The sequence below is a fragment of the Thermobia domestica genome, chromosome 1, assembly GCF_964235325.1.
Source record: "Thermobia domestica chromosome 1, izTheDome1.hap1.1, whole genome shotgun sequence".
NCBI classification, from domain to species: domain Eukaryota; kingdom Metazoa; phylum Arthropoda; class Insecta; order Zygentoma; family Lepismatidae; genus Thermobia; species Thermobia domestica.
Genome location: NC_137454.1, coordinates 307,649,626 through 307,663,367, shown reverse-complemented (window position 1 = coordinate 307,663,367; position 13,742 = coordinate 307,649,626). Strand labels below are relative to the sequence as shown.

The 13,742-nt window shown below is 34.8% G+C and overlaps 1 protein-coding gene across 1 annotated transcript in view; it reads right to left on the bottom strand.

The window, feature by feature from the left end:
- mRpS31 (mitochondrial ribosomal protein S31) overlaps positions 1-13,742 on the bottom strand; it is a 55,267-nt gene that overhangs the window by 14,949 nt on the left and 26,576 nt on the right. Inside the window, exons 4-5 of the mRNA XM_081727304.1 lie at positions 13,436-13,619; positions 6,107-6,286 (exon numbers count right to left, since the gene is read on the bottom strand). Of these exons, the coding sequence (XP_081583430.1) occupies positions 6,107-6,286; positions 13,436-13,619 (364 nt within the window). The remainder of the gene's footprint in view (positions 1-6,106; positions 6,287-13,435; positions 13,620-13,742) is intronic.

Genomic DNA, 13,742 nt, shown 5'->3' with positions numbered 1-13,742 from the left:
TGATGAGTAATGAATGAAATGGTGGAATGAAGAAAGTGGGAGGAAACGGGAGAACCCCGAGGAAACCCACGCACACGGTGTCTGTCCACCACAAAGTTCACTTGGCGGGGGCTGGGAATATCTGTAAAGGAAGAAAACATCAAATTAAACGAATTAGTGAAAGCAAGTAGTGAGAACAGAGTTAAGACATTTGCAGAAGTTGTAAATAGACCACCCAAACTTGACCATGTTATAGTGCAAGGGTGCTCGAATGAAAACAAGGTGAATGAAGCGAACCACATGCCATCGGAACGAGTTACAAAAAATGCAAACAATAGTGAATGGAAGGTTGTAAGCCAACGCTCCAGGCGTAATAATCCAGCAAAATAGCCAGGAATCGTAACAAATCATGAATCACGCGAACCTACAAGAAGCTCAAATCTAATGCAGGAAAGTAGTGCTAGTGATAAACTAAAGGTAAACTTAAAACCACCTCGTGTATCCGCACTGTTTGTGATTCGACTTGACCCTAGTGTTTCATGTGATGAACTTAGTGCATTTATTAAAGATAGTGCAAATATTGAGGTTGTCAAGTGTGTCAAATTAAAAACAAAACACAACGGTTATTCATCCTTGTACGTTAGTTACAACAGTACGTTGTATCTTATTTTATTAGGGCGTAAGATATTTTAAAATATGTACTAGGCTGATTATGTAATTCGAAGAAGAAAAAGAAAAAGAAATATATTAATTATAATATCGATATAAAAAGATATTCATATGTTTTATATGCTTTAAATAATAGGATTTTGAAATGCCGTTGGCAGGACAACAGATAGATATAAATAAATGGATTTATTCAACGGAGTTGGCACTTTAATGGCTTAGTAATTTAAAAGAACCGTTCTAAATTGGTGCCGAACACCGGGAATAGGTTGTATCGTTTAGAAGTAAAGTAAAAACGAGCAACATTGAGCCTGATATTAATTGTACCATCTTAAAAAATGGCAAGATAATATCTCGAAATATCATGAGTGCTACGGATAGCCAAAATATATATACTGATATGAATTTTCCAGAAAACTTGATGGATGTTTTAAAGGGAATATCGGAACAAATTAAGGAACAAGCTCGACGAAGTGAGGATCAAGCTCGGGATCAAGCTCAACAGTTTGAACAGTTAGATAAAAAGATGGATCAGCAATTTGAAAAACTGGACCAAAAGGTGAATCAACAAGGTCAACATTTTGACGAAAAGTTAGAGCAATTGCAGCAATGTAACGATGGCAAATGGGACCAAATACAACAACAACTAAGTCAAATGAATCAGCAAATTACAGTTAGGTTCGAGCGTTATGATGAAGAAATGGGCAAGATAGTACAGAGATTCAACGAAGTTCAAGACTCCGTAGACATTATAGAAACAACGGAGAAAGCAAATTTTGAATTTACACTAGTGAAACTTATTGAGTTTACACAAAAGCATACTGCCGTATTGATTGGAACAGACTATCCTAACTTTTCTTTTCAGTCGAATAGTTTTGATTGTCTTATGGATGCTGCGTGTAATGATGATTTTGGTATGTATCAATGTGCGAAAAGTTACGATCGTTTTCGTTTAGTGAATGCTATTGATTACTTGAACTCACAGTATCATGTTGAGTATATATCATGTCATGATACTAATCCTGAAGATGAAGTAATGGTAATAGAATCATTTAATGATATGTACACGACTTTGGTTCATGTAGCAGGAAGAAAGTTGATTCCAGTATTCGTGAAATTCAGAAAGAAAACGTGTGTTCCCACCAATGTTTGTAGTGATTGGCCGATTGAGTTGAATCTGTCAAATTGTACATTCAACGAAAAGACCAAAATGATGTTAGTAGACAATCCGATGATGCTGTCACAGAACGTGATGCAGTGCGTTGGTTTCCATCATCCAAGTGTGATATTGCAAAATTTTGAAAATCCATTGATCGTGCAATACAGTAATAACCTGAACCAAACGAACCTTAATCGAAACCAAATTCGATACATTCATGTGAGATTAAAGTGTGATCCCAATGTACAAGATGATGTTAAATTCACGTGTACTGGTAATGCAACCGAACCAAATTACAGAAGAAACAAAAACCGTGGTAGGACAAATTACCGTGAATATTGTGGAAAGAATAAGTATAGATTTGTTAGGAGACACGACATCTCGCCACCAGTAAAACGAATGAGAACTGAACCTAATTTTACTGGTAAGATAACCGAACCTAACCTTAGTAGTAACAGTAATAGTGATTGTGTAAATCAACCTAATCCTAGTTTAGTACGATTACGTACACCTAAGAAGCATGTAAGCGTTAGATCTAATTTCGTTCGATGGGGACTTCGTAGAAATCTCATAGATGGCGAAAATTCTCAAAGTAAAAAACGAAGAACTGTAGAAGTAAATAACGCACAATACTGTATTTCTGTTTATGATTTTCAATGCAACTTAAATGAATTCGTTGCATTGAAATTAAAGTTACGGCATCTGAGAAAACCGTACTCAATTGATTTTTGCTTTATTTCACTTGAAATATCATTATAATTTCGTTTGTTATTCGTATTTTTATGATGTTAAGAAGATGTTAATTATTATGTTATGTTCTGATTATTATTATTATATTTCAATCTTAATCTATATCTTGTTTAACTATATCTTATATCCGATCATCTTATGTTCAAAGAACAACTATATGAACATCACATACATCTTTTTCAAAACCTTCTTCATGATGCCCAAGTAAATAATTATTAACTTGTAACAAGCATTTAATGGACCCGAAAAGGACTTAAATAACTTGTGAATCAAATTTCGAATGTGACTTATCGTCGTTGAAATGTATAAATAAATGAAGACGATAATAAAATTTAAAATAAATATGATAATAATATTGTTATAAAATTAAAATGAAAATGAAATCTTTGAGTTTTACGTCCCACGGTTATGCCGGTTAGGCTAAAGGTAACGGTGATAATGAGTAATGAATGAAATGGTGGAATGAAGAAAGTGGGAGGAAACGGGAGAACCCCGAGAAAACCCACGCACACGGTGTTTGTCCACCACAAAGTTCACTTGGCGGGGGCTGGGTTATAAAATTAAATATGATATATATGTATATTTATATGAATTGTAATTTTCAAGTATACGAGGTGCATTCGAAAACCTCGAATGATTTACATGTAAAGGTAAACGGTCCAGAATTCTTTTTCTTTTTATTGAGTAAATAAATAAAAAGAAAAGTCCGTCGAGCGCCATAATATACAACAGTGCGTTGTATCTTATTTTATTAGGGCGTAAGATATTTTAAAATATGTACTAGGCTGATTATGTAATTCGAAGAAGAAAAAGAAAAAAATATATTAATTATAATATCGATATAAAAAGATATTCATATGTTTTATATGCTTTAAATAATAGGATTTTGGAATGTCGTTGTCAGGACAACAGATAGATATAAATAAATGGATTTATTCAAGGGAGTTGGCACTTTAATGGCTCAATAATTTAAAAGAACCGTTTTATAGTGTACATGAAAAACATTTTGACACTATGAGCAACTCGGATATGTGGACCGAAGGAGTATTGTTTACAAGGTTCATGGGGCGTTTGAAGGATGAAATAGTGGTACTGATGTCGGCAAGCGATCCGAATGGAAGAGAGCAACAACAGGTAAGTAATGCATAATCAATGGATACGAGATATTTACAACTATACTATCAAAATTCTAATGGTTTGAATACAAAAGAAAAAGAATTTACAGATGAAATAAACTGTGAGAACTATTATTTTTATTGTATAACAGAAACGAGGTATAAAAAGGAAAACTGTTATCTTTCTCAAATCTCCAGAAACTACAGTGTAATACGAAAAGATAGAAATCTAACCCTTACAAACAAGTCTAAAGGGGGGGGGGGGAATGTTTACTTTTAATAAAAAAATTAATATTCTTATGAAATCCTTAATCCCCCTGACGGATCGTTAGACATTATTATAGCAAAAAATTTAATTCCTGACAGTACCCCATTGATTTTATATTTAGTTTATTTCCTTCCTGACATGTTACTTCAAGATTTTATTAACTACTGTGACTGGCTATGTTCTTTTATATTGACGAAAGATTTTAATGTAATTATTTTAGGAGATTTTAACGCAGGAGGTATAGATTGGATTTCAGGTAACATAACAACTGATGATTATTATTCGAAGAAAAAAGCGGAAAAAAAATTGAATTAAGCAATATTTTTAATTTAAACCAGAAAAACAAGTCATATGATCATAGTAATCCGGGAAGAGTATTAAATTTGTTGCTGGCAAATATAGATAACAGTTTTATGCATTTTGACATCCCAGCACTGACTAAAGTATATCGCTTCCATCCCCCATTCATGTTTAAGTGGAAAATAATAGATAGTGGCAAATATGGTCCAGTTCCTCAGTACGATACATATAATTTCAAACGAGCAAATTTCCTAGATATTTACAAGGCCATTAAGGAAATTAACTTATTAAATTATTGCACTAACAGTGTCAATGAAGGCACTGACCATTTATATAATTTAATTTATTTTGTATTAAACGAGCATGTACCTAAGAAGTCAATTGGTTGTAAACAAAAATATAGGATCATGAATGACGTGAGCATTGAAAGCACAAATAAACAAAAACTAAATATTTTGTTAAAGCCAAAATAACAAATGATGAAGTATGGTATCAAAGATATTCAGATCTAAGGAAACTTGTAAAAAAGAAATACATTGAAGCAAGAAAATCTTATTATTCAGACTTAGAAAATAGTATTTATAAGAACAGTACATATTTTTGGAACATTTTTAAAAAGTCTGACTGTAAAGAAGTGCCAAAGCAGATAAATTGTAATGGTATGCTAATCCAAGACACTGTCGAAATTGCTTTAAGAGTGAAGCACTTAAGAGTGTATTTTATGAAGCTTTTAACTTAGACGTAGGTAAAGAGGTATTGCCTGAGAATATCGTTAGTAATAGTGCCCTAATAGGAATTCCTACCGTTACTGAATTAGATGTAATGGAAGCAATTAAACTAATTAAACCGAACACTACTCCAAGTCCAGATAAATGCCATCACCATCAGGGAACAATATTTGGGCCATGGGTAGAACCTGGTCCCCCAAAATGGCCTCATACGCCTTAGCATTCATCATTCCATGCAGGGCGATGATGGGACCTGCAGAAAACCACGATATCACTGCCCATACTGTAACAGGACCACCCCCATGCTTTACAGTTCGGAGCAGACAGTCTGTATCATAGACCTGCGACGGTGTTCTCCATACGTAAACACGACCGGTTGTTGGAAACAAGGTGAAGGTCGATTCATCGGACCACATTACGTGTTTCCACTGCTCATGAGTCAACGCCTTGTGGTCCTTGCACCACTGGAAACGCCTTTTCGCATTTACTGCTGTGACCAGGGGTTTGGCGACAGCGGCCCTGCCATGAATTATCATTTTATGAAGTTCCCGTCGCACTGTTTTCGATGAAACCGGGTTCTGTAGGCCGGAATTGAGTTCAGACGTAATTTTCATTGCAGTGGTCTTCTTTTTAGCTGCTACAATCCGTTTTAATGCCCTCCGGTCCCTATCTGACAGGATTCTCTTTCGACCACTGTTATGCTTTGCAGACGTCGTTTGCCCATGAATTATGTATGCCCTCGTGACATTGGACACAGTGCCTTTCGATATCTCCACAATGTTCGGCAACTGTTGCCACTGAAGCTCCAACCAGATGGGCACCAACGATTATGCCTCTTTGGAAGTCTGTCATGTCACCCATTCTACCGCACCACTTTTACACCACGACACTCACAGGTGAACTGGTTACTGCTGACGGAAGAGGATGGTCCACATGACACATTGAAAACAAAAAACGATCGGCAACCACAACACGCGTTGTACAGTGGAGGGCCAAACTTACGTGTCCTGTATGAAGTGTTTTTAGATTGTTTTTGTCCCCCCTGTATATATATAGAAAAGATTACATGAATTACCATGTCAATGAATATCACACAACTCTTGTGTTATCTACTAAAAAAAATATTAAAAAGCGTACTTACGGATGAGAAACACGTGGCCTCTGAGGTCTCTCTCCAAGAAGTTCTGTCGTAACGCTTCTGCCAGACATTCTTTGACCTTCACTTCTTTGAGTACCTAGTATCTGTCGAACTTGCTGGGCTCGGCTTCGGGAATCAGTTCTTTCCTGTGTAGTGTCAACCTTCATTGATGTCAAAAGATCCCTGTATGCATGAAATAATTTAATTTCGTATTAACTCTACCAATATTTAGAATGTTACATGAATTGAAGTCACCATGCAAAGTTTATTATTATACTAATATACACATATTAACAAATCGGCTACATTGTAGGGACGATTATTGAATAGAGTTAGAAATACGACAGTAGAGCAGCCGTACTGCAAATACTATTTATGAGTAAATACAACCAAAATTTTATAAATGTATGTCATTTTCCGGTAATGCAGCAATATGGCATTTCTCGTAGCCAAAGTGTATCTTTGCGAACAGCCTCTCATTCATGCCGCCTCTGACACTGATGTAGGCCTACATTCTCTGCAGCTGTTGCCCGCAAAGATACCCACGGACCATTCATCCAACCTACCTCATTCTTTTACAATGAACGTGCTACAAATACAAATACAATTTTACAAGGAACTTACTCAACACTGGTCTCCACCCTAACGTTCCGGTGCGTTAACCATTAAATGTGCTCGTCAAACAACGGACTAGGAAGCATAATGGTTAGCGCAGCGGCACGGTCCGGGATTTGGGTTCAATTCCAGGTTTAGCTTCGATGGTTTATTGTCAAAACTGTGCCACTGGTCTCTACGAAGTCGTACAATTTTGTCGTGTTGTATCCAGAATTCATGTGAACCAAGATCCGAATATGCAGCTTATTTTATAATAAGCGACCGCTACCGTGTAAACCCCGGAAACGTCCGGTTTGTTGAAAGTGATTGCTTTATCGTATGTTCTAAAGCTCGTGACTGGGCTCAGCGGAAGGAGTGATGCTAGAGGTAAAAAGAAGATTAAAACACAATATTCACTTTAACCTTCAGGGCCTTGTTTCGGCAGTAATGCCCGGTAAAGAAATGACGATGTGGCAACACAGCACGTCACATGGAAAGATAAGTGCCTAACAGTAAGATGTTAACATTATTTGGTGTGGAATAGAGGTAACGTATGTGACTGGCAACCAGGCGATCCGTGTTCAAATCTAACCACAGATTTTTTTTTTTAAAGTGCAAAACGTTCACACAAATGTGAATGAAAACAATGAAACAAAGTAGGAACAGTGTGCGGAAACGTAACTAAGCACACTCACGTACCATATAAAAGTGTGAACATGCCAACATGGGGACGTGCACTGGGAGTGAGCTTTCTAACCACTTGGCACGCGAGAAATGCGCACATAATGCATATGTACAGTATGTAATATTTTGTGTTTGTCATAACTCGAGCCCCGATTTTTGTGTACTTAAAAACTGTAAAATATTTATTTTTTATGTGCTAAAAAATGAAAAAAATGTTTGCTAAAAATTAAAAAATATTTAACAAAAAATAACAAGGAAAAATATGGGAAAACGACCAACATACAAAAAATAAATACCAATAGCTCCTATTCATCACATGTCGAAATTCCATAGGCATTGCAATGAATAACTATCGTCTTTTCCAAATTGTATGTCGTAAAGCATGCCTATTGTCATTTAATAATGCCTTATATTGAGAAAAAGAACGTTCTACATCACACAATGTTAACCTCGCGTATTTGAAAAGGTGCATATCACGAATATTCACACGATAAACTTCACTTGTGACTTCCAATACTTCAGATATTTTACATAGGGTTTTATAGCCAAAGTTTTTTCTCAAACAAATCTTTATTTTTTTTTCTTACGACTTTAGATTTCGAAGAAGAAAAAACATTCAGCTTTCTTTCAATGCACTGTACTTCTTTAACCGAAGTACTCAATAAATCTCCCGTAGTTCCTAGTTTCTTTATAGAGTGAGTCAAGAAACCGAAACTGGCAAATATGAAAGCCAAGTTCACATTTCAAGCTACTGTCACTAAATTTTGAACAATTTCAATGGCTGAAGCTCGTCTGAATGTTACTACAGATACAAATGCTTCAAAATTCTCCGCCTAATATAGTACAGCATTAAGCCAGGCGTGATTACGGGTATTGGAGGAAGTAAAAGATCTGGGTTTTTTTCTATACTTGGTTCTGTATATAAGGCACTAACGTCAAATATCTAGACTAAAACCCGATAATGTTACGAAGGAAAGAGACGTTTGGTACCACAAAGCTTCTGGTAAAAAAAAAAAAAAAAAAAAAAAAAAAAAAAAAAAAAAAAAAAAACCCTACAACAATTAGGGTAGGATTCTGAAGCCGGACTGGAAGTACTAGCATCACCAAAACCGATAAGTCACGTGGTGGTTAATGCAATGAAACCGCACTGCAACGAAATCCTTCTCCTTTAGTAATATAAAATATAGTGCTGTGCCTACGATCACTTCCCCTTCACCTACAGTTACTCGTCCTCCCCTAAGTTTTCGCTTTAAAGTGCAAAGCACTCCTTTAGAAGCTCTTTGTTTGGCACAATTTACCTCAGCCCTGATGTCAGAATTTCCTTTTTCTGCAGGTGGGAAATAGCTTGTAAATATGATGGATCGATTTATCCTATTCTATTTTGACTTCTTTCAAGAGAAAGAAAAAACAATTCCTAGTGAAATTTAGAATAAAATAACGCAAAATTATTAAAAATGTGTTTTTATTATAAAAATATCCAAATATTTATTTACATAATTTTTTCAGAAAATATGTATTTTTATGTGAAATAAAATTTGTAATTTACACTTGTAAACTCTTAATTGGTATAATAAACATTGTTTTGGGCTTGTATGTGTTTGGAAAAAATATGTTTTTACATACAAATCCGGGTCTTAGTTATAACATGTACAACCGCATGTCCATTTTATAGAATAATTAAACACGTTCAGACACTTATACTGTGAATGAGTGTGCTTATTTCTATTTCTGCTCATTATTCCTACTTTGTTTCATTGTTTCCATTCACATTTATCTTGAAATACGTTTTGCACCAAAACAAAGAATCGTTGCTACCATTTTAACACGGATCGTCTGGTTGTCAGTCACATACGTTTCCCCTATTCCCCGCCAAACTTTTTTTTTTTTTTTTTTTTTTTTTGTCAGACATTTATCTTGCCATGTGCCGTGCGGTTCGGTTCTGCCACATCGTTATATTCTTATTGGGCCCTACCGCCGAAACAAGACATCGGAGGTAAAAGGTTTTATTATATCTTCGTCATGCTTTTAACTCTAGCAACATTAACCTCTGAGGCCGGGCGCGAGATTTAGAACATCCGATATAGTGGTTTATACATATACACTTGGGTACGTGTTGAAAGGAAATTTAAAGCACACAGCTTGTGTTTTTTAAAAAAAAGTCTTACATAACCTTATAATTTGGATGAAAGCAACGTTAAGTATCAGTAAGGTAACGATTACTTCCTTGTAATGATTACTCTAAAAATTGTCTGAATAGATTGCAAGTTTTAAAATATCTTAATTACAAGTACACAAAAAGTACGAAGAAAGTATTTACTAATAGACACTATACGATACATATCTCATGAAATAAACAGGTAATCACCACTCATGTAGACAGAAGTTAATTTATGTTTTCTTATATAATTTTTTGTCTCTCTCTGCAGTATTCTTGAGTAACATTTCCTCTAGTTGCTTTTTCTTCTTACATATTCATTCTCGAAGAGGATTTTCCTGAAATATTTGAAGAAAAAGGATCATCCGAAAACACTCTTCAAATATGAAGAATAGTGAGGAAGTTTAAGAATTAACAAGTAATACTTCACATTTAAGTGTGTTTTCGGATGACCCTGTGTTTTTTAAATATTTCACGAAAATCTTCGAGAATGAATATGTAAGGAAAAAGGAGCAACTACAAGAAATGTTACTCAAGAAGGTTTCAGAGAGCCGAATTGACATAACACAATAAAAATTAAATCCTAGATACAAAGTAAGTCCCTATTTATTTACGAAGTAAGTAATCGTTACCTGTCAAATCAATTGGTTCCAATCACTTTATATATGATTGCAAACAAAGAAATCCGGAACGCGTTTTTATCAAAAGTGCTTAGTGGGCTTGCTTAGCGTTATGGTTATGTTTGTACTGTTTTGATACTGTATATATAAATAATGAAAACATCTTAACAAAATGTAACTTGTCTAATTAATGTGGCTTTGGACTACTTCCAGTCTCTAGTACATCTTGTATTCGTAGCGGATAACTTTTGAATTGTTTTTAGAGAAGAATTGTCTCGTCGTGTTCTTCACACCAGCAGAATCACTGCCACGCTCAATGGTAGCAGGTAGACTGTCCGTAACATAAGCTTTTTTGGACGTCTACCGCACATAAACCACGTCTGTTGTTGAAAACGGGGAGAAATAAGTTATGACACCGAATTATATTACTCTCTACCAATCATCGGAGATAAAATTTTATGTTCTCAGCTCCACCTTTTTCGCACTACTGTGTTGGAAGTGGTGATCCGAGTTTCCGAAATTGCAATCTGACTGTAGACATAAAGGTTATGAACTTCTCATTGGATTGTGATTGTGGAAACAGTGTGTTCCAGATACAGATTTATTTATGCAGTTAGTTGTTCCACACTAACTCTTCGGTTCTTTGGTACAATCCACTTTCATGTTCGGTGATTCTTCTCACCTAGGCTTCGTTTCCGTCCACTACTCTTTTTCTCTGATGACGTCTTACCAGAGAGATTTGTATACCATCAGCATTTTCTTCTTTATATATTGGAACAAAGGAATTCCGAAGCAGGAATTCTTTCGCTAAAATGTTTCATCATATAAGGAGGGGAACAAGTAGGGAGGAAAGGAAACTTTTGTCGCTTGCATTCATATATGTTCCTCACCTAGAATCTTCACTGCTTTTTCTCTGTATGTTGGAACAAAGGGAGACCAAAGCGGATATTGAAGACTACTTACTAACGGGAACAATCATACAACACTTAAAGCACACTATAAGTTATTTCGCTAAATTATTCATCAAATAAAAAGGATAAAAAGTAAGGACAAAATAAATAAATAAATAAAAAAATATAAATAAATAAATAAATAAAGGACAGACAAGCTGTAAATCATCTAGTTGGATGCCATGCTCATGTACAGAGTTTATAATCTAATAACATAACAGAATTCCAGTCCACTAAAAGTAATGGAAACCACATTTCAAACACAAAGGCAGCTTTTAACACAATACACGAAATAAGATTATTTAGTTTATTATTTTTAAATAGAAAGGCACATTCAAACTCTTCATACAAAACACCATACGTAGCCTACTGTGAGTTGGTCATATTTATTTTAATTTATGCAGAAAATGTCAAGAAACATACTTCACTGGCTGTACTTAACAGAAAAGTATTACACTAAATGAATCTTAAAACCATAAATACTATTATAGTTTAATAGAGGCGTCTGAAAGTTATACGAAGTCTTTTGACAGTATGCCTCAATCAATATTCAATAAAAAGAAAATACGATAACCTTTACCTCTATTGTTTTCTAATAACAAGTAATCACTATTAATCAGATAAAAGGGAGATAAGACAATCATTACTTCTATTGTTTTCCAATAACAAATAATTGTTATTATTGTTAGTATACTTATTATTCTCCAAAATAATATTTATGGATACTTGCAATTCAGGTTAACTCAAGTATATGCTTTACACCTATTGGAAGAATCTCTAAACGCACAATTCCATCTTTCCAAATAGAAGTCTCACCACTATAGGGTCTCAACGACACATGCAAAACTTCACACTTAATAAACGAATACCAACAAACTTCATTTATTGTTAGCAATACGGATATGAATTCACTACCGGTACTTCAAATTCTACACTATTATTTTTGAATCTAACTATTCGCACAGCATATTCATGGCAACTCATTAAATCCCACACTATGTGCTATCACATTAAACATTTTTACCCGCCTAATTTCTCTAGTCCCAACAGTAGTCAGACGTAATGATTATCGCAAGCAATACAGGAAAGAGTCAATTTATTTATTTACTTTTAGCTATAATTGGCTTTTCTGTGCTTATGTCTGTAAAATAATATTGCCATTGATATTATATTCATGATCGATTTAATCATTTACAGGCATCGCGCGGTTTCTTGAGCTTTTAATGAAAGATTTCTTTTCTTTCTTTTACAAAGGGACAGGCTATATATTGGCCCCGATTTACCTCATCATAATACGAATATTTCCAACCTATTAACTTTTACAGGTATTTTAGAATGATTAAGAAACTACACAGAATTCAAGTTTCTCATACTGTGTTTTCGTGAGCAACCATAGAGTACTTTTGTAAACAACGTGTCATTTAGTATTGAAGTTCTCAGTGTTCATTCCATTGTGATAATCTCCACTTGAACTACTTACACGGAACACAATTAGAAACGAAGTTGTATTTATTTCCGCAATTTACATTTATGAGCCTCGTACCCTTGTCACTTGGTGGTAAAGGCTCACTAGGATCACTTACGTTTTGCCATGGTTTAGCAAATGTGTAGTTTTTGTTTACATAAGTTTCGTCGAGGTAATAAATACGCTTATTTCTGCCAATTTCACGACACTTTCGGATTAAGTTCAAATACTTCTCTCGCAACACAACAATATCCGTCTTTTCCATCAACATTTTTCTGTTTGCGTTTTCATGAACCTATAATCAAGTTCGTGAAAAATTTTTGTCAGTGGTAGCACCCCATCGAAAATTTTATATAATATATATATATATATATATATATATATAGCGTGAGGCAGCTAAAAGTACCATCTGAAATAGCGAAGAAACTAGAAACACTAGCGATGTAAGGTTTGCGAAAAACAATAATAGCAGTAAGGGCTCGTAAAATGGTGGTACGGGGTGGTTCGAAAAAGAGCGACAATTGGGGCAGCTGGAGCAAACTTATATTTTGTTAAATGGAACGGTATACATTAACATGCATAATATAAAAGAGCACACGCAGAGAAACACAACGCCGTTGGTTCCATATGTGTACTGCACATAGGAACGAAGAGATGGCCATGTAAATAGGTGTAAACAAAATTAACTTTTAATTTTTGAAATTTATCAAAGGCAGAAATGTTAATCTTTCGATACCATCCCTGAATTATAAAAAAATAAATTAAATGTAGTCATTCATCATTAGTTTGAATAAATACTGTTTTAACGTATCACATATACTTTTTTTAATGCTAACATCTCTCTGTTGTTATAATTGGGCTTACTTTATATCACTGGTAGGTCTACTTGCTGCAACTTCGTCTTCCAGTTGCTCCGAAGGAACTTCTTCTGCCTGACTTGGTTGAACAGATTGTTCTTTAAGTTTCAGCAACAACTCTGCCTCAGTTGCTTTAACATCACCTCCGATGCTCTTTGCTAACTCTTTTGTAGCGGTTCGTAGCTCAGGATCTATAATAGAATTAAGTTTAGAAAAACTGACTTTAAAATCAGCAGGTAATCAAATGTGTTACAAAATTACAGGAAATTTGTTTTGTTGACTCATACATATAATATAAAGAGTGAATGCCAAGA